The 23,147-nt window shown below is 40.9% G+C and overlaps 1 protein-coding gene across 10 annotated transcripts in view; it reads left to right on the forward strand.

Moving 5' to 3' along the window:
- Positions 1 to 23,147, forward strand: part of LOC124256030 (tyrosine-protein phosphatase non-receptor type 4-like) — a 124,817-nt gene that overhangs the window by 78,234 nt on the left and 23,436 nt on the right. For all 10 annotated transcript variants that reach the window (XM_046689953.1, XM_046689949.1, XM_046689955.1 and 7 more), the window contains one exon: positions 21,044 to 21,185. In XM_046689953.1, the coding sequence (XP_046545909.1) occupies positions 21,044 to 21,185 (142 nt within the window). The remainder of the gene's footprint in view (positions 1 to 21,043; positions 21,186 to 23,147) is intronic.

A 23,147-nucleotide genomic window follows, 5' to 3' on the forward strand; every position in this document is an offset into this window, starting at 1 on the left:
AGAGCTGGCTGGCTGGCTGGCTCTAGACTTGTACAAGTTGTTAGGGAAATAATTTTTCATTTGAATAAAGATTTTTAGATTATATAAATAAGAACAGGTTAGCCCTAAGGACTGGCGTCTTTAGATGTACTGTCCGTGTATCTAGACTTGCCCATTATAAAGACAGAGTTTCTTTACAACAGTGGCTTCATCATCTAGTACAGCCTTAAAGCAAGGCTAGGGTTGCTCCTGTATGGTCAGGTGTCCCCACACTGAGACTGCAGGAGATAGAGTGGCTGATGTGTACGGCATGAACCTAGATCAGGTGTACCTATGTCACTGACTCCAAGACTACACACTGCTATCGGTATGGGAAACCGGACACTAGTTTGTGATAACATACAGAAACTTGAAACTGATTGAAATCTTCTGTAAGATTACAATGAATGACAAAACCTTGATTTTAACCTGTTGAAATTTTGTCAAAAGCTGTAAACACAGAGATTGTCAAAGGGTCTTTGAAGTAAATGTATGAGTTAACACTACTGACTGAGAAAGCTATCACCACTTGATCTGAATTTGTCAGGCCTGGGTAGGAATTGTAGAGAGTTACTTCATGTTGGTTAGAGCCTGAGGGGTTAACAGGCTTGTGTAAGAGATTAACTCAAGGAGATTGCGACATTCTCAGCCAATTTAAGAACTGTTGTAAGAGTTGTCAACCTGATTAGGGAAGCAAAGAGTAATGCACATGCTTCTACTCAGGTGTACATATAGTTAATGGTTAAGTTCTACAGGAGCAGTTGGGTAGTGTTGTAGTTTGGGTAGTTGCAACAATAACTGGCTCCATTCTTGACATGGTGAGATCCCCGGATCCCATTATTGGTGTCCCTCTCCATCATATGGCTGGAGTATTACCAAGGTCCCTTACCATAATATAACTGATTCAAGTTGTTTAATATCACCAGTGGTGAACAGTTGATGAAAACAGTGGACAGTCCATTAAACCTTCACTGACCCAGCCATACTGACTTGATCAGGATTACTAATACTGATATTTTCCCAACTATACATGTTCATCTAATGGTTTAATATTTGTACAAGAAATATAAAATGAAACATTGTTTAAGTTCAACATTTCAAAAGGTCTCTGATAAAAAATCCTTCATGACAAGTATATTTTATGATGCATATATATAGATGAACGTAGTATAGCATGTCCACCTTATGGGATATGTGATCTTCGTGTGGATATAGTCAATACATATGCAGACCCCCACAGTCCATTACAGGGCCATGATCACCCTATTGAGCACTTGACAGTCAATGTGTTTACTCTGCTATCCAATGTAATGGGGACCTGTAATGTTGTGCTGTTAAATATTTGATTTGAACCCCTTACCTGAAAGATTTGTCAGTCAGGTTTAACATTCATGACCTGTTCTGATGAAATTTGTAGAACTAGTTCTATTCAATATCATTTCTGGAGAAACATTTGTTGTATAGCTTGAATTTCTTTATTTAGCTAAACATTTTTCTGACAAACTACACTTCCAGTGATAACTTTACAACAGTAATTAAAACTTCTTCTTACCATCTCATTTGAGGTCTTGATCTGTGCAAAACTTTCTCTATTGTAATTCTAGTCTAGTCTACATGTATTTGAGGAAGACAATTTGTCATTTATACACCGTACACACAAGATGAAGTGTTTAAGTTACCAATGTCATGGTTTATAGCTGGAATAGTGCTAAAAAGGGGTGTAAAACCAAACTCACTCACTCACTCATGGTTTATTGTGGTTGGCAAAATAGGTGAGGTTTATAATTTTTCCTTATCCTGACTCATGCTCTTTTGCTTGTCTTCTTCTTCTTCCGAACATAGTGGAACACTTGTATCTCCCTAATTGAAGCTCCCTTCAATGTAAAATCACTAATTAGTACTCACCAAGAGTTGCTTCCCTTTCCGAAATGCGTGGGAAAGGAGGCGCCACCTCTTCCCACATGCTTCACTCTCTCCTTCTTCGCCCAGTGAGCAGGATGTGAGAGCGCCTGTGTCTCCCTACACACTATATCCTTTGATTATTCTTATTTAGTTACCTCTTTTAGTCATCTATAGAGGTTTAGCTAGTATCCTTCAACATTATGTATTGATATTTATTCGTATTTCTGCTGTTTATTCACGGGACGCCGTGATTGTTCAGTAGTTTACGTTGATGAAAATCTGTACTGTTTGCAGGTTACGTTTTTCTGCTGCTGATCCGCATTTAATATGCCCTAGCTGTACTGCACCATGTTCATTTTCTTCACGTTGCAGTTACTGTAATAATTTGTCTAATTCTGCTTTTAACAAATATTTACTTTGCGTTTTGAGACGCGCAGCAGATAGGTCACGTAAGCAGAGTCTAGCCATGGCTGATACATCTGAACCCCTCGCCAGTCAACTGCTGTCGGACGACCCCCTCCCGTCTGGTGTTCCGCTAGAGTTACCCTCGGAGGAGAGGCGTGGGACGCAGTCCGCCGTCTCCAAGAAGCGTCCTGCATCCCCAGACATCCCGTCGTCGCAGCCGAAGACTAAGAGGGCTTCTACTTCAACTCAACGCAGACTCCGCACCCCAGGGCAGCGTCTACCTCCAAGGGGAAATCGGCGAAGTCTACAAGGACTTTCTCAGCTGAGATTGTTCCGCCGCCAGAACTGGGCCTGTATGATTATCAGCCGATCATCATACCTGATGTGCATCACAAGAAAGCGACCGGTGTCGGCAACAGTGGCGTCAGCGCGCAGATCTACACGCAGCCTGATGTACCAGCGCTGATGTCTGATGATCTTCCTGAGGGTCCCGTCGCTACCAACGCAGATAGGGCAGCAACTACATCTTCGCAGACCGTCCCAGACGACCTGGTTCTTCAGATTATGAAGATGATGGAAGACCGCTACGGACTGGAGAGACAACCAGCCCAGAGCCTGAGCCTTACGAAGGCTCCAACGTAGACGTCACCCCAGAGGGACCCCCCCCATCAACGTAGCGGCTGCTACCAAGTCATCGCTGAGGAACCCACCTGCGCGAAGGACGTCACAGCCCACCTCTGCGAAGGACCCAGATGTTCAGCGTTCGCGAAAGCCTTCGCGAAGGACATCTAGATCGTCACCTACCTCGGACTCCGATGATCAATGCTCACGAAGAGGTTCGCGAAGGAAGATCCTCTCATCCCCGGACTCTGACTCGGACCCCCAGCCTTCGCGAAGGTCAAGTCGTCACTCCCCAGGACCGGACTCAGATGAAGCTTCGCGAAGGGCACCAGTTACAGGCTCCAAGTCATCTTCGTCTAGAAGGTCATCGAGGGATTCCCCAAGAGCTTCGCAAAGCTATCATCGTTCACCACATAGATCTCCGCGAAGGTCACCATACAGACGCAGCTCGTCAGGCCGTTCTCCACGTCGATCTCCTCGCCGTTCTCCACGTCGATCTCCTCGTCGTTCACCTCGTCGATCTCCTCACAGGTCACCACATTGTTCGCCTCACAAGTCTTCACGGAAGTCCCCAGACAGGTCTCCATTGACGTCACCCTGCAGAGCTGTACAAGTATACAGGACTCCACCTCAGTCACCATCGGAAGAGCATCAACCTCTTATCAGCGATCCCGTTACAGAAGATGATGGAGGCATCATATACTCCGACGCAGAAATACGCTACTGGATGGTTAACAACCTGGACCTATCTTCACCTTCCAAGAACGGTAACCCGGCCCACACCTATCTCATGAGGGAGGACGGCGCGCAGACACGATCACCCTACCTCCGATCGACCCGATAGCAGCGGTCCCACAGAATCTGGACACAGCCTTCCATAAAGCCACTAAAGCCCAGGCGCCGCACTTACCACAGTTCAACGCCAAAAAGTTCTCAGCCCATAATATGGACCCATTTTTCAAGGCACAATAAATCGACGATAACTTCAAAGTCATCAACGATGCCAAGACTAAGATGTACAAGATAGACGACCGCAAGCTGGTTCAGATCGAAACCATGACAAGAAGAATGTTCTTCGGCCTTAACAGATCAAGAACGATTAATGAAACTCTCATCACCAGATTTCGAGATTCTACATCAGAAGACGACAGAATGATATACTCGGCCCTCCTTATGCAGAAGAAGGACCAGCAGTTTTTAACGGATCATCTTACATCAGTCTCCGCAGCGCTAACTCTGGCTCGTTGTCAAGGTCTCCTGCAGTTGGGGTGAACAGTTCACATCTTCACTCTACACAGCCCCGTGGTCTTTGCCGTCAATCTTCGCTGGAGGAATAGATAAAGTCTCTAAAGAAGTCACCAAGGATTCAAGGGAAGTCCTTATGATAAAGTTGATGTACACGCTAGCTAGCGTCATCAGGCAGACATCACAGAGATATTCAGGAAGATCAAAGTTTACTGGCTTACAGAAAGCACGGGACAGGAAGATGGCCGGTTCAAGAGGAGGAAAAGATTCTTTTCGTAAGCCCATCACGGCAACTACAGGGGGAGGATCTGGAAGAGGCAGAGCACCCAGAGGCTCCCGCAACTATAAGCGATGAAAGGCGGTTTGAGCGACTGGAGTCTTCCACCCCAGCCGTTCCAGTACAACCATCACAAGTGGGTGGGCGCCTTCAACTGCACTGGGAGAACTGGGGAATTCTACAGGATCCATATGTCTCCAACATCCTACAACACGGATATCGAATCCAACTACAGGCCATGCCTCCGCTTACAGTCAACCCTCACAAGTTCGACTTCCAGGCTCAACAACTACCAAAGTTACGAGAAGCTGTTTCATCTCTCCTAACCAAGCAGGCCATAGAAGTACTGGATCAAGTAAACATCGAACCAGGCTTCTACTCCCCAGTTTTCCTAGTGCCCAAGAAAAACTCCAAGGAAAAGTTCGACTCATCTACAACATGAGCACGTTCAGCAGAGATTATCTACGCCAAACCGTAGCGTTTGCATGATACATCTACCTCAACTACTGCACCTAGTTTGTCCCATGGACTACATGGCCAGTATAGATCTGCAGGATGCTTATCTACATATCCCGATACATCCCGAATCCAGGAAATGCCTACTGTTTACACTAGACGGGCTGCATTACCAATGGAGAGTACTGCCATTTGGAATATCATCGGCCCCCTGGTTGTTCAAAAGAGTAACGAAACCTATCGTCACTTACCTACATCGTCAAGGGCTACGCAGTGCGTTCTACCTCGACGACGGGATTCAAGTAGATCAAGATCCACAGCGTCTCAAACTACAGTTAAACTTCATCATCAAGCTACTAACGCAGCTAGGATGGTTAGTAAATCTACTCAAGTCGGACCTAGAACCTACGACAAGATCTGCAATTTCTAGGCGTTCGATTTCTCACGACACAGAACCGTATCGTCGTACCGGAGGACCGATGGCTCAAGATCCAACAGACCATCCCACAAGCCTTACTCTCTCCGCTACCACTACGACAATGGCAGAGTCTGTTGGGTCTCCTCACGTCAGCCCAAGACATGAGAGTCAGAGGCAGACTACAGTTACGTCCGTTACAGGTCCTCATCAATGCTCATCTCGACGACCTACAACCATTCAGTCTACCGAAGCACATCAGACCTCATCTACTATGGTGGACCAGGAGGTTGAATGTCTGTGAAGGCATCTATTTAACAGAGCCGGAATTCAAAACCCATCTCTATGTAGACGCGTCGCTCCAAGGTTGGGGAGCTCATCTCGCCAACTGGACGGCATCAGGGTTATTGAACCAGCAAGAGAGCAAGCTGCACATAAACATGCTAGAAATGAAAGCAGTAATCAACGCCCTACTATATTGGAGCACCATTCTACAGAATGCGCATCTAATGATTCACACCGACAACTCAACAGTGACGTTTTATATAAACAAACAAGGCTCAATGAGATCATTGAACCTATTGACTCTATGCTTTCAACTGTTCGATCTAATCGACGATCTCAACATACATGTCAGAGCATGTCACATTCCTGGAGCCAAGAATGTACTAGCAGACGCACTCTCTCGGCCACATCTACCGTCACCGACAGAATGGATGCTCCATACAGAAATCTTTGCACAGATTATCAAGGAAATAGGAGCTCCGCTAGTAGACCTATTCACCACTCGCTTCAACAATCAGCTAACAACATTCGTATCACCAGTCCTGGATCCACAAGCGTGGGCAACGGACGCACTAAGCATATCCTGGGAAGGCCTCAACGCGAAGCGTTTCCGCCGCCAGCGCTAATTCCAAAGGTGTTACAGAAAATAAAGTGTGTCTAAACAAGAGAGGTTATTCAGCCAGAGCGGCGAAAGCAGTCACGCTTGCTTTACGCAGTTCTAGGCGCAACTTGTATGACGACAAGTGGCACAGTTTTGAGACATACGCTGTTAAAAAGGGATTTACAGCTAGAAATGCTACATATCCACAAGTGGCTGACTACCTTTGTTACCTACGACAAACTAAACGTCTAAAAGGCTCGACATTGTCAACATATCTCGCAGCTCTAAGTTCAGTGATAACTATGAGAACGGGTGTCAAGTTAACTAAGACTCCAGAGTTACTGGCCTTGCTATGTTCATTCCGATTGGAGGATCAGAAACAGAGATTTCGCGCTCCAGCATGGGATCTAAATGTAGTGCTCCAACACCTCACAAGTGAGGCCTATGAACCACTGGAATCAACATCGTTTGAATTTCTGACACAGAAAACATTGTTCCTGTTATCCCTAGCAATGGCAGCCAGAAATTCACGCTCTAGATTATGAGAAAACACGTTTCGATGACAATCAAAACATAGTGCATATGGGACTGCGATGGAACTTTATCGCCAAGAATCAATTGCCAGGTCAACCAGACAGATTATTCCATATCCCTGCACTTTCCTCAATTTCTCGGACCTCATGATATGCTTGACCTATCATTATGCCCAGTGAGAGCACTCAAAATCTATCTACAACGATCCAAAACGAGGCGACGACAACTCAAGCGGTTATTCACCCCTCTATCGACAGCGACTCAGACCGAAGTCTCTCGTACCACGATATCGATATGGATCAGAACTGTCATACTTCATGCCCAAGTAACAAGGCTGCAGGACTCAACCCTCCAAGAGCATCTACTCCCCATGAAATCAGAGCACTGGCTTCGACACCCGCTCTACACGGAAATTGCTCGTTGAATACCATTATGGAGGGCTGCTTTTAGAAATCCGACATGGTGTTTGCTAACCACTATCTGAGGGATATCACCACCGAGGACGTCTCAGGTATTCACCATTTCAGTCCCATGGTCCTCGCACAGCAGTTGACAGTCCCTCGTAGACGATGAGACATAGTCTCACGAGATTATTCTGTATATATCATACCAGTATTATCTAGCTTATAACTCTACGGAGTTTTGTGCTAATTATATACATATCTTAAGTCTACATTAGTCTTAAGCCCAGTACTGATGTTACATGTACATTGGGTCGCTTCTCCACTTTGGAGTCGCTTTTATACTATTATTATTATTATCATATTATCTAAATATTGTAGTACCCCCATCTATGGCAGCTGGTAGAACTTATGTATTATAGCAGCAGGAATTATCTTAATTACAGTGCCATTATGAAGTTCCCGTAGGAGGTTATTACATATATAAATCACTAATTATTTAAATCCAAAGTATTCTGTTTCCCACCTCCGTTTCCGTAGGATTCTACAAGCAAAAGAGCATGAGTCAGGATAAGGAAAAATATGTAATTTTCTGAATAAAATTGATATTTTATACTTATCCTGACTCATGAGGTAAGCCCTCCCATCCTCCCCACATAACACTTTGGATTTCCCTGTAAATTCAAGTGTTGGGCTCGTTAAACAGGAGAGAGTGAAACATGTGGAAAGAGGTGGCGCCTCCTTTCCCGCGCATTTCGGAAATGGAAGCAACTCTTGGTGAGTACTAATTAGTGATTTTACATTGAAGGGACCTTCAATTAGGGAGATACAAGTGTTCCACTATGTTTGCAAGAAGAGGAAGACAAGCAAAAGAGCATGAGTCAGGATAAGTATAAAATATCAATTTTATTCAGAAAATTACATTTTGAAGCAAATATTGATTAGAGGTGCAGAGTTCATGCCTAAGGGAAGAACTACTGTGTAGGGACATCGAAGCCATCTACTCAGAACTTCCTCATACAGGCTTGACTTTGTTCTACCTATATGACTATGTGATATTTATTGCATATTTCATTAATCAGACGAGGTTGATGTGTTCTTATAGCAGGCGTGTAATCTCTGAATCAATAGAATATATAGTATATAAGAAATTGTTTTGTTCATGTTGTACAGATTTAGTACAGTACAGATTTTCAGGTAGTTAGCCTGAGATGTAGTTCTTCAGTCAGTGAAATTGGCATTATATAAATTTGTCGGTCCTGTGCTTGCTGTTCATTCAGAATTTCACAGCTGATTCATACATTGCTGCCCCCCTGCATGTGTATGTTATAACTTTAGACTGGAATACACCTGGTCACACTGTATATTTATACAATGTAGTTTGTGTTGTTGTGTATTTGCCTCCATATATACAAGGTTCATTACAAATCCTTTTTAGCAAATCTTCAATAATATTAAATCCTTTCCAGAAACACTAATAACGATGACAACAAATATAGTTTATCACTGCAAAGTTTTGAAGATGAATGCCCACAGAAAAAACATTGAGGAAATTATACACGTCCTGCCTGGCTGCTTCATACAAGAACAACATAAATTCATGTGATACAAGGGAAGCAACTCTTGCCTACTTATTTACAACCACTCTGGTGCATACGTGTGTACATGCTTACCTGAAGGAAAACAATTGTTGTTAGATAGAATTACTTTGAAAGCTCAGATAGTCTTGTTTTGATTGTGTGTAATAACTGTTGTATATATTGCCATCTTAAATATTTGCTAACAGGGGTATACTAACTATAGATCATGGAATTTGCCTCATATAGTTATTTTCTGTGGTTACAAGTGTGGGAAATGCTATATCCTGAGACAAGTCATGTGAAAACATGAATTCTGGTACAGTTTTCTGTAATCAGTATGCTACATACATGAGTGTAATCACATCTGCAGTTGATAACTGGACATAGTTGGTGTGGTATAGTCTTCTACATAGACAACTATCATGATAGCAACGTATACAGGTTAGGTCAGGAATGTTGTAGTATGTATCGTATCATGCTGAGGGTTTTGTTAACGCCTTTTTGTTTTTGACAATGGATATCAGAGCACTATTTACCCAACGAATTCCATACTTAAGTGAATTTGGATAATAATGCATACAAAGCCATACTAACATATCTATTAATAAAACTATAAGCTTACTGACTGACATTGAAGGAAATGCTGCAGGGGCTGCAACTGTGGAAGATGGTGAGGTATCATGCCCAGGGTAGCAGCCACAGGTTTACTTCAACATTTTATACAGCCTGTTGTCATTGTTAATTGTGCCATTCACTCACTTCTGGAGGAATGCCTATTCCTTAGCTGAACACATCATTACATTGATGTCTTGTGTGGCATTTGGCCAGACACCAGTGGGGCAACTTGAAACTCTCATTTGCGTATTTGAGGAGTAAAATCGGTCTGGCCTCCAAGATTGTGGCTTATTTTTATCCCCCGCCGCGCGTTTAGCGTGAAGCAGGGGATATAGTATAAGGTTCCGTCTGTCTGTCCGTCCGTACGTGCGTATGTACGTACGAATTGGAATATCTCAAGAACCGTTTCCTGGATTTTCTTCATATTCAACCCCAATCTTTATCTAGGGAAGGCGCAGGGCCCAGTCGATTTTGGTGACCTTCACATAATTTTCAAGGTCATGGCGACACTTTGAAGATTTCAGCATGTAAACCTGCATGTTAAGCTATCTCAAGAACTGTTTACTGGATTTTCTTCATATTTAACACCAAACTTTATCCAGGGAAGGCGCAGGGTCCAGTCAATTTTGGTGTTCTTCACTTAATTTTCAAGGTCACAGAGACACTTTGAAGATTTCAGCATATTAATTAACCTACATGTTATGCTTGTCAGCGAGATACCTCAAGAACCATTCACTGGAGTTTCTTCATATTTAAAACCAAGCTTCATCAAGGGAAGACACAGGGCCCAGTCGATTTTGGTGACCTTCGCTTAATTTTTAGGGTCACGACGACACTATGAAGATTTCAGAATGTTAACCTGAATTGTCAGCAAGATATTTTAAGAACAGTTCACTGGATTTTCTTCATAGACTTTCAAGGCCTCCCTTGAATGTTTTTAAATAACCAGTTTCTTTAGTACTAGTTTTACATATTTCATACACTATTACATTCATGTCAAGGTCAAAGTCAGTCTTGAAAATATGTGTGTGTTTGAACAACTAAAGAGCAAGATAATGTTTTTGTTGACATTTAACTTCATCTTAAACTTTCATTACTTTATAAGTTTGATTTGATAATTTGCAGCGGGGGATTATGTCACCTTAGTGACAATGGTTGTGTGTGATGTATCAGTGTCTGGGAGCCCCTATTCCTCCTCATCTGTCATTGTCCTTTTTGTCTTGGCGTTGTGCTCAGATCCAGCTAGGTTATGGGCAGATGTAGAAGATAGATCAGTCTGCTTCAGTGTTCCAGAGCTTCTCTCACTGATAACAAATGGGAAGGCAAGACAAAATTATCTCAAACGAATAAGCAGGAACATATATCATGCTTCAAAATGTGACAGTTCCCAAGTGACAAAGTTTAGAATAGGTGCATAAGAAATCCAGCCATTCCTAGCTGAGGGGTATTTATAATGTGCCATTTCTGATGATGGCATGCTGGCATTATTAAACACCATATTGTTCCCCCGGCCACCACTGCTGGCGCTGAGACTGTCTGTTGGGAGTGTATCATGATAATGAAGCAGGATGTGGGCTGAAGCATAGTAATATATGATGCAGATTGACCAGCCAGTGAGTAACACCCATGTGAGATGCTCATTTGGTCTGACTCATGAATTCATCAATGTGACCATGCTGAAGCCATTGCTAGAAGAATTATTGTGTCTTTTTCATAGACCAGCATCATTTGTCAATATAACATCATGTACAATATGTATTAATTATGAAACAGGAATACAGTAACAATTTTACAAAATATGCCACAATTATTTTGCATGAAATGCTGTGTAATGGTATTTTTGCAAATTATGTTTTAGGTTTCTGTAAACAATTATGAAAGAGATTTTTTAGATGTATTTTGTCTCAAATTAACCATTTCTGTTTGTCTTTACTGCCACCATCTTGGCATATTTGGTAATAACTGAACTGGCTTTATTATGTTTTGATGAAAAAGTGCTGAAACTACAATATGCTACTTTCTAAGGTGGAAATAATAATGGTTCCAGTTTACTGGTTTTGGTTGACACTCAACAAGATTATTTTTTATCAATCGAATATGAATTGTAAACGTGCTACTTTTAAACATTGCTCCTTCAATGTGTTATATTACCCTCCAAATATCTGTGCATGAAGATGCTTCAATTATAAGATGGAAACATGCTTGAAAAAGATGTGATAAGCTGCCTTAGATGATGTATTTGACTATTTAAACAGGCCGTGTAAATTTGCTTTGGCAGTGATGCTATTTTGTCCAGCAGCAGGGATCAGACAGGTTTGTTCAACTCCAAACACTTTTGTTCATCATTGATTTCAGGAACTTGTAGTTTGTAATTATTGATTGCCTCCAGTGGCCACCAGCCTTCATTGGCATCACTTTTGTGGTTGGCCTGTGTGCAGTTGTTTGTCGATAGGCTAGTTCCACTTGATTGAGGATTATTGGTGGGAGAGACTGCTTCTTTCCACTGTCACAGTGACATGTCACTTACGTAACAGGGTTCTGGGATACACTCAAGTTGGTTGAACTTAGGGCTTGTGACTGTATGGTAAATATCCCACAGTCTGTTGTAAGTCACATTTAGTGGTGTGAGATTGTGACATACTCTCCTTTAGTTGTGTGACATGGCTGCATTTCTGGTAAAACATGCCCGTCAATTAAGGTAACATTCGTGTTGAGCCATATGGCTTGTTTGGACAATCTAGGTGCTTTAGAGAGTGTTGCTGTATCAAAGATAACAAGAAAATAAAATGCTGACTTTGTTTCAATTTGTGTATTGTATTTTATGTTGAACCATTTGATGTCAGAGTGGAGGTTCAAGTCTCCTTCCTTATAACAAATCAGAGAGACACAGGAATAGTGACTGAAATTGTCCACATTCTGTCCAGTGTCCATTGTGTAGCTATTTCATATAAGTTTCTTGAATTCATCAACGACTGACTTCTGACAAGTGTGGGAAACATTGTTTTCCTCTGGTTAGAAATAGATCAGGTTAGTAGATAGAAAACTGTGTCAATGATTGTTGGGATTATTAGGTAGTAAGGCTGTTACGTAACGATTCACTCGCATATTCACTGAATCGAACCGTAGCCCTTCATGAATTCAATTTGTTATTCGTGGTCACCAGAACCGAATATTAACGAATATTTACAATTTTTTTTTAAGGGAGCATGTTTTACTTGAACCCTTATGTCCTTTCCAAAGTGAGATATGCAAGAATGGAACATGTACTAGCATTGCAGAAGTGCAAGTCATGTTAGTTTGCCAAGACTACACATGGTACTGTCGACTATAACTATTACATACCAACTTTGAGTGGCATGAGATCACTGGTTATTGCTGTGACAAATCAAAACTGTCAACATGGGCGTTCCATAAAGTGCATCAATCACTTAACAACAATATTGTATTCGTGAATAATCATTCATTCGTTACCCAAAATTCATGATACGTATCATATTCGCCACATAGTGTATTCATTGCAGCCCTATTAGGTAGTCATTGTATATGACTATTCACTAGTAAGGAATCTTATATTGACAAAAGAAACTGAACCACAACATTTTGCTATATGCAGGTATCTGTATTGTAAAATGTATTGTGATGTATTTGGAGCTCAGGTGTTTGAAAGTGATTGACAGAGGGAGATCCATACATGGGGTTCTGATGACAGTAGTCTCAAAATTATGGTTGGTAGGTATACAGATAATAGAGATTTTTTCAAATTACGTTTGTCATATAAAATTTCAAGTTTCTAACCAACCCCAACTGTACAGTCTGTTCTGCCCCGAGAATCATAGAATCATATTTTTGCCATGCATACTTCATTAGTTGGCCTGTTTTCTTTTTCTTTTCGCGAGAACAAATTTTGCTATACTTTTAAATGTCACTGGGATGGACAGTTTCACAGTGTGTCCTTATTTGCATCCATTGTTTTCATTCACAACATACAAGGTATTATCATTGTTTCACTGTGCGAAGATTGAAAAGTACTTTGCCGTGATGTCATGAAGTTCAATGAATATCTACCATATCATGACAGATGTTCGTAAACTCGATGTGTTGTACAGTATTATCATTTAGCATAACCCTACCCTCTCATCACTGCATGGAGCTATAGAAATGTTCAGTGTCACAGTGAAACTGGTGGTCGAGAAGATGGCGGGGCAAATGTCATTAGAACATTAAAGTCAGAAGCATTTTATATGGTAGGCCAGATAATTTTGAGGAGGAACATTTATGAATGAACTTTCATGTGAATTTTAGGTTAACCAACACAAATCATGCTTAAACTTTCTATATATTAGTTTACCCAGTATACCAGCTCTGAGAGAAATCATTGCAATATGTACGTGTATTGGGTATCATGGTATAGTTTGAAAAACAACTTGTGGAATACTGGTAATATCATGCAGTCTGAGACTTGACAAATGATACAAACAGCATTAACCATAACTTGATTGACCAATACTTTGCCTTGACTGCATTATGTAGTGCCCTCTTATTAGTTGTATAGCACTCGGTGTAAGTTTTCATTTTGATGTGAATTTTCCAGATTCATGCAGATTTCCAGATTGTTTAAGTTAAGGAAGTGATCACCTTGTTTGTGTTGTTTCCTGTCTGTTGGTCATCATACCTACTGAGGTTAACAGTCCAGTCTTCCTCCTTTATGTAATTTTGGAATCTTGCACCTTTTGTCACATTAAACAGTTGAAAAGGTCTCACTACAGGAAGTAGTATTGATGTCATATATGATCTAGTCATTGCAAGTACATTAGTATAAATGAAAGAATTATGTTTCTATTTGTGTACACAATTGCAACTGACCATGAAGTGACCACTGTAGACAAGCATGTGAGGTCTGCATGTGGTTTGGCCAGCAGGTGCTCCCTGTTGTGTCACTGGCCACACCTCACCAGCAACATCAAAGGTGCCACATCTCCACATGGACCACACTATGTCTTCCTTCCATGTCAGCTTGTAATGAAATTGAAAACAGGCGATATGTTACATTTGTAAATGTTTGTCTTAAGTTGTGGACTATGTCTTGTGAAAGCTTGTAATCGCAAGGTGAACATGGTCATAATATCCAACTGGCACTAAAGGTTCCATATTGTCACACTTGACAATCTGAGAATATTGCTGTCTTGTGTTTTGTATAGAGAGCCTGCAGGTGTTGTAGTCCTAAGTGCATGTGTAATCCTCGTGTTACATGGACTAATGACAAGGTGACTGTGGTGTTTGTCACTTCCAACCACAGACTGACTCATTCATTTACTCAGTGTGTTGTGTTTGCAATACTAGTGGTCATCTGTTGACCTGGGATCACTTGCTGTCAGACATTCATTAATTATCTGCTCATAGAGCAGACTGGTATCAGCTTACCCTCAAGCTATTGCATAAATATTTAAAGATGGTGGCAGGAATTTAGTAAAGCGATGAATCATCATTTGAGCTTGAGCATACTAGATATTGCAATTTGTATTCTGTTTCTGGGATGTTTTACTTCTATGCTTGCCAAGTGATGGACATCTGTTTCTTTTGTCATTGATGACAAGAGTGTTTCAGTTATTCAAAGTAAAGTGTGATATGATCAATATACCTTGGCAAGGTTGAGATCTCCTTGGACAGATTTTACAGAGATACTGTAAACAGCATGGATTACCTTCACGTGGAACTGAAACAAGTCAGCATGGTTATGCCATACACGAAGAGCCACCTGTACGGGGATCTACTTCTACTTTGAATATTGATTTGAAGCCATGTTATCAAATCCAGGATAAATTTGAAAGGGTTACACAAGTGGTGTGTGCCAAGTTTGTGTTGTACAGCTAAGACTGGATATTCCACCAGTTTAAGGTTGCCTGGCTGAATCACCGCTCTGGCCTGTACCTATTGGCTCAACTCAGACCTTAGAATTGATTGACACAACATGTAATCGTGACCCTGTCAACATTTTCGCAAACTAAATTGACGTAGAATTCATGTTTTGCAGGCTTCATTTGTATTCCTGCCAGATTCAGAGTTGGACTTTCTGTACCAAGCTCATTTGTGAATGTCACCCAGACATTTAGGTCATCAAGGAGCGTTCTGTGCTAGACTGTTTTTGTTTCTCATTGTATTGTTAGATGCGATACTTTCAAGGAAGGGAAACAATACATGAGTACTGTTCACATACATCTGTATGCAAAACATGTTTGTTCATTAGTTAGTGAAGTACATTAATACATACTTGTTTTGTGTAATCTCTTGTTATGGTCAGTACAGGAATCATATAGTTGCCTTGCTAGTATTCGAGGGGATTACCCAGTGAACAGAAGAGGGATTAACAATGAATTTCAGAATGTGTCTTGGTTCTGATGTAGAAAATCATGACTTGGATTCCAAGTGATAGTTCCACTGGAGTGAAAAGTTGTATGAATTAACACCCCGAAAGCAGCCATGAAGACAACTACGTCCCCTCCATTGGTGAGGATGATTTTGAGGTGTTTTACCTGTCATACGAACAAGCAGGTCCGAGACAGGTAAGTAAGACTATGCACTAGGGGTAAAATTAGTATTCAACACAATTACAAAGGTAGATTAATGTTTCTGTTCAGGTTGCCAGTGTATATAGGCTTGCTTGTTATTCCCCATTTCACGCTAGACTTTACAGTTTATCTAGCTGTTCATCACACCTTTCTTTAGTTTCATTTGTCTCCATAAACTTTGTAAACATTATTGAACAGCAAGGGCTTTAGGCTATTTCACACTTTCAAATGTAATTTGTTCCTTACCAAGGTGAGCATTTTGTTGTTTCTGTTGAATTTATTAAAACAACATTATTGTCATTACCTGAAGAGAAATCATTATTTTCCATATGTTCTTGTTAGACTGACATGTTTGAACTGAAAGCTGAAGTGTTTTTGGTATCAGATTTGTTCTAATGACATGTACAGATATTAATAAACGAATGCCATTTTGCACACACTACAAATTATTGAAACTTTTGCACAGAGATCTAACATGAGATGAATTAAAGAACCTGATAATTTACTCTTTGATATTGTTTAGCAATTGTTGCATTCTGGTTTCTATGGTAACTATCAGGAATGAACACGCTGTAACTGTATATCAAGTAATCTTGATCTTTAGATAGTGCCAGGGTCCATATGAGTTGCTTTCTATCTACAACAGCAAACACATAAAGGTAACTGCACATTTCATAGATGTAATAAAGGTTTTCTCAGACTTCTTATCTGTTGACATTCTGAATGATCAGAAGACAAAGTATAGGTAGTGACATTTCCGTTGGGCCAGCTCCAACTCATGTTTCCTTCCATGACCATAATGTATGGTGCTGTGTTATGTTGAGGGGTATCTCTGGTTCAGCCACTCATTTTGTACAGTATTGATCCACTCCGTTGCTGCATTTTGCCAAAGCCACTTTGCCCAGTTTATTAAGAATGGGAATTGATAACCTTCAAACAGCACGGGCAACCTCCTCGAGACATAGCTGCTTATGTTGTATGGAATATGGAATAAATTACAAGACAAAGATTATGATTCTAAAATTGTGAAAGAAGTTTCTTACCAAGGATGGATGTTTATGCAAGCTGGCAAAAAACAACATCCAAACCCTATTTCCTGTATATTTCACTGTCTGATGTGACAGTGCCATCAACTGATCAACAATGCCATCTTGTGAAAGTCTTGATCCAAATAAAGCATACTGTCTCCTTTTCCTTGTCTTACCCTGCTGGTACTACAGCCATGTGTTGAGCTTAGAGCACTGACTGTCTCTGCCCACTGCTACTTGCAGATAACAATGTCCTGTCCTCCACATCCTCCCACCTCTCTCCCACTGGGGTCAAGTTTCAATCTCATTAAGACAACTTACAGTCTACTATTACCTTCTGATAGTTCACAATGAATCCAGTTTCATATCTTACATGACTAGATCCTCATTCATCAACTTCTTTGTTGTTGTTAATCTTTTCAAGGTATCCAATATGCTTTAATATCCATACCAATTTGTAGAGTGATTTCTCATTAATGTTTTTATGATTCTGTTCGAGCATCTGTACTTCAGTAACTCATAAATCGATTCACTGAGAGTACAGTCTATGCATATTCCTGGAATATGTAACAGAGAGCTTTCCCAAAGTAGCTGCCAATTTAATCATGTCTAACAAATTGTAAGCCATGGAGGAATTAAGTAAAACATTTTATATGTGTGTGTAGTCTAATGGACTGACTTTCTCGACCACAGCCTAGAGATGTAAGGCACTCCAGGATTAGGTTATGTAAGATCCCATCACATTTTGCTGAGCGTGAGGTTGAGAGTATTAATTGATGGATAGAGCCCGACATTCACCTACCCACCAGTGTACAGTGCCCCCTTCTCCCCACTTCAGTGTGCCTCTCTTCCCACACCAGGCTGCCTGCTACTACGTACTCTGTATATAAATGGAAGCAGTTTAGCCACAGCGAGTTTTCCACACAGTGACGTACACAGCTGCAGGTCTGAAGAGAAACCTCAGTGATTTGATTAGATAGGACATTATTTATCCGTTCCAAGATTAAGATGTTGCCTAATACTGATCAGAATTGTTTTGTTGTCGGATATGTGTAGCATATTAAGGAAGTGAAGTTGAGGTAAGGCGGAAGGCAGAAGACTATTACTTGTGACAAAAACACTGTGGGAGTGTGTAACGGACTGTAAGTGAGGACTAGGAGAGGCGCTTGTTGGCTGCCATTTGGTGGGAATGCAGCTCAGGTGGACTGAGTGGTTGGGAAATATCAGACAGAATGTATCTCATCAAACAGCTGTTTGACTGCTTCTACATCAAGTGGACGCCACATCATTTTCACAGTGATCGAGGAAGGTATGGCTGAGGTAGTTGTATAATGGGGAATAACATTATGATGAGCAGGATTAGGTCATATCAGTCAGATGGCGGTGTTTATATGAAGTAATTTGACCAATTAGGTTTTTATCACTCCAGATTGATATCCCTTGTTTTCATTTGCAGACTGATATCATTTGCAGGATGTTTTTGTTTTTTATTTCGGTCCGTTCTGTTTTTGATAAGGTAATGTCCATATGACTAGTATGATGACTGATGCAATCATCTTTTGTAAACCCTTACCTTGTTGCCAGGCATCAATGGTGCTGCTAATGCACTGTAACTCAGTGTCGCCAATTCCTTGAAGCAACATTTTTAGCTGGGGAGAGTTCACATTGTTATATATCCATCTTATATTTTCTGTCAGTGCATTAAACTGCCTAACCTCTTTTTTTTTCAGTCTTCATTGTTGATATTTATTGGGATATGTAGTGTTACTTAGTAGAATGGACATTATGCTAGATAATTTTTGTCACATCATTTCTTTCAAATTAACTCCCTGCCATTGACTATAACAAACAAATTTGAACTTTGTTGGACATGTAGTTGAGTAGTTGCAGCCATTGGTATGACTCTTTTCTTTTTTTTAGCAAATTCTGCTAGTTTTTAAGGTCGGTTTTGTACTAAATATATGTGAAAGGTTTTATTAAACGAGTATTTTGTTGACAGACTGACTCCATACAGCACACTTGGATTGGTGATGTTAGTTTCCAGTGCTATTTGTATAGTTTTCTGTATGCACTGTCTTTTTCCAATGCAACAGTGTTGGGTGTTTTTGATGGCTGGTAAAGTCACTCTGCATGTTTGTCTTTCACAATGTGCATCCTAATGAGGGAGCTTGTTCTTCACATGTATGTGTGGCAGTACGACTGAGGTTATTGAGTAAACTTGCACATTCCCAAATGTTGGTGTATTACTCAGTGTGTTCCATATTGGTAGTTGATAATCTTGTATATTGCCACATGTAAGTGAATAATTGTTAGTGAATAACCCCAAGTATTCTGGTTATTTCGAATGATAGATGTTGTATCCTGGTTGTTCCCAACAGTAGGTGTTTTATCCTGGTTATTCCCAATGGTAGATGTTTTATCCTGGTTATTCCCAACAGTAGGTGTTTTATCCTGGTTCTTCCCAACAGTAGGTGTTTTATCCTGGTTCTTCCCAACAGTAGGTGTTTTATCCTGGTTATTCCCAATGGTAGATGTTTATCCTGGTTATTCCCAACAGTACATGTTTTATCCTGGTTATTCCCAACAGTAGGTGTTTCATCCTGGTTATTCCCAACAGTAAATGTTTTATCCTCGGTATTCCCAACAGTAGGTGTTTTATCCTGGATAATCCCAACAGGAGGTGTTTTATCCTGGTTACTCCCAACAGTAGGTGTTTTATCATGGATATTCCCAACAGTTGGTGTTTTAACCTCGGTATTCCCAACAGTAGGTGTTTTATCCTGGTTATTCCCAACAGTAGGTGTTTTATCCTGGTTATTCCCAACAGTAGGTGTTTTATCCTGGTTCTTCCCAACAGTAGGTGTTTTATCCTAGTTATTCCCAATGGTAGGTGTTTTGTCTTGGTTATTCCCAACAGTAGGTGTTTTATCCTGGTTATTCCCAACAGTAGGTGTTTTATCCTGGTTATTCCCAATAGTAGGTGTTTTATCCTGGATAATCCCAACAGGAGGTGTTTTATTCTGGTTACTCCCAACAGTGAGTGTTTTATCATGGATATTCCCAACAGTGAGTGTTTTATCCTTGGTATTACCAACAGTGGGTGTTTTATCCTGGTTATTCCCAACAGTAGGTGTTTTATCCTGGTTATTCCCAACAGTGGTGTTTTATCCTCGGTATTCCCAACAGTAGGTGTTTTATCCTGGTTACTCCCAACAATAGGTGTTTTATCATGGATATTCCCAACAGTAGGTGTTTTATCCTGTACAACTGTAGGTGGGATTTGTCTATAAGTGATCAGTATATGATGGAGTTGTGTTACTTTACTTGAGCAGGAATGTTGGGGGACTTATTACAACATATAAATTGACATTTTATGTATGAGGGTTGATTGAGTTCTGGTTTAGGAGGCGATGGTGACATGGCTATGTTATGTCAGGTTACACCCATTCTCAGTAGCAAGCAGGACATGTGGAAAGTAGGGTAAACTTTGTTCCAGCATACCTGTCTTAATGCAGCAGTCAACAAGTAAAAATTAAATCTAGTAACAGACCAACCTGGTCTGTTTTGAGATGGTAATTAGAACAATTAGGCCAAAACAAGATATCATTTGTTCAAAATATCCCTGATTTTGTTGTATATGTTTGGTTTGAGCTCTATATGATATTGGAAAACCAGTATATATGTCTGTGTTAGCTGTGTCAGGTACAAAGTAATGGGTGCAATACAGTAAGGCAGTTCCAATATTGCACCAGATTTCTTCTACAGGCTAGAAGTTTATATGTGTATGCAGTCTGTGACTCAAGTCCGCTAGTCGAAATACCAAGTCAAATTTACTTGAGAACAGCAAGGGTACCATTTGAGTGTCAATGTTTGAAGAATATACTGAACTTGACTGTTCTGGTACTGCCAAATATGGCTGATGACATACTGCATCACTAAATATTGCTGTGGGCAAATCATTATTCTAGCTGTCATGTATTTTAGTAATCAAGAATTGGCTCATGTCTGTTTTGATATTGAGAGATTTCAATTATTTGAAATCAAATCTTTAGAAACTCTTCTTAAGATTTATATATGTGTTTGGTTTCTTTCAGTGATGGGGGTTTCTTGTCGCACAACACATCACGGGACACATATCCGGCACCTGCTCCAACCAAGGTTGTTAACTTCAACTCCTCAGAAGAGAACACTAGATCGGATCAGTACTATGATATTCCTGCATATGAAGAGTATATTGTGAGTATATGCGCTGTGTCATGTAACTATTAAGGCAACTCATATTATCTAATAATTCAATGTGCGTTCATTGTTAAGACTGACCAGTCCCGGCTACAGAAAATGATATGTTGTACAGCATAGTTGATGGAAGTCTGTTTTTGTGCAGTGTGTGAATGAATGTTCCCTTCCATGCACCAGACAGTACACAGTAAAGAATTAATGAGTGGTGGGTTTATGGGGCATGCAGTACACTGGCTTGTGTGTCCAGGGAGGATTCCTGACATGGACAAACTGTTATCTAGACTTTCTGTGCTGCATATTTAATGCTTAATACCTCCACAACTTCCATCATGACTACATCATTTAAGATGTGTTGGAGGAGACATTAGAAGTTGTTGCAGTATCACAATCAGTACATGTTGTTTTATTTTTCATGTCAGGGTTTGTACCACAAGTTGGATGTCAGTGGTAGTAAACCAAGCAAGGCACACATGATGGTCATAAAACACATTTATAGAATTAATTAATTGAGTGTGCATGCTACACAAGAAAATATGGTAGCTTTTTCACTTGATAGTAAGAATATTGTAGGAGGTGGGAACCACAGGAATGGAATGTCCTACTAAGAGTTGAGAAATAAGATTATGCATCAATATTGAGTGTTCAGGCACATTAGGTCTTGTCTGGAACGCTTTGTTTTTATCTCCCAGTAAGAGCCAAGCCTTGTCAACATCGATCCTCTTGGAGCTTGTCACCCTTGAAGTATGACAATTAACATTTGCTGCTTTATCCATTCATTTTATCAATTGAGACACAGTGTATGTGTGTTCATAGTGTCTTTCAATCTAATTATGCAAACATTTCAGAATTTTCCCCTTAATTGATTTTCACGCACATATTTTCCCAGTTTGGGAAGGAAATTGCTTTCCTCTAAGTGAGTAGAATAATTCAGTCATGAAAACAGCCCCTACACCATAGGGATTCACATAGCAATATTCCTGTTGTTACTGCCAGATCATAGAGCTATGATCTGAAGACAGTGTCAAGGATTTGCATACAACATTCAGTGTGTGTTGAAGGTGCCCCATATTATGAAAACAGTGCCCCACAATAGAGGATACCACAGACTGAAGTGCTGTGTTGGACTGTGTGCCTGAAGTGCTGTGTTGGACTGTGTGACTGAAGTGCTGTGTTGGACTGTGTGCCTGAAGTGCTGTGCTGGACTGTGTGCCTGAAGTGCTGTGTTGGACTGTGTGCCTGAAGTGCTGTGTTGGACTGTGTGCCTGAAGTGCTGTGTTGGACTGTGTGCCTGAAGTGCTGTGTTGGACTGTGTGCCTGAAGTGCTGTGTTGGACTGTGTGACTGAAGGGCTGTGTTGGTCTGTGTGCCTGAAGTGCTGTGTTGGACTGTGTGACTGAAGGGCTGTGTTGGACTGTGTGCCTGAAGTGCTGTGTTGGACTGTGTGACTGAAGTGCTGTGTTGGACTGTGTGCCTGAAGTGCTGTGTTGGACTGTGTGCCTGAAGTGCTGTGTTGGACTGTGTGACTGAAGGGCTGTGTGCCTGAAGTGCTGTGCTGGACTGTGTGCCTGAAGTGCTGTGCTGGACTGTGTGCCTGAAGTGCTGTGTTGGACTGTGTGCCTGAAGTGCTGTGTTGGACTGTGTGCCTGAAGTGCTGTGTTGGACTGTGTGCCTGAAGTGCTGTGTTGGACTGTGTGCCTGAAGTGCTGTGTTGGTCTGTGTGACTGAAGTGCTGTGTTGGAGTATTGTGTGTGTGAAGTAATGTGTTGGTCTATGTGCATAAACTTTGTGTTGAAACCATGTGCCTGAAGTACTGTGTTTGACTGTGTTAGAGGTATTGTGTCAGATTTTGCTTGTAGTATTGTGTTGTACATTGCTGTATATACTCAATAGGAATGTGTGTATCGCCTATGAGAACACTGTCGTAATGGAGGACAGCCCAAACTGAAGGAAGTATTGTTTA

Source organism: Haliotis rubra, unplaced genomic scaffold (assembly GCF_003918875.1).
Source record: "Haliotis rubra isolate DU_JTF1 unplaced genomic scaffold, ASM391887v1 Scf615, whole genome shotgun sequence".
In the NCBI taxonomy this organism is placed as follows: Eukaryota; Metazoa; Mollusca; class Gastropoda; order Lepetellida; family Haliotidae; genus Haliotis; species Haliotis rubra.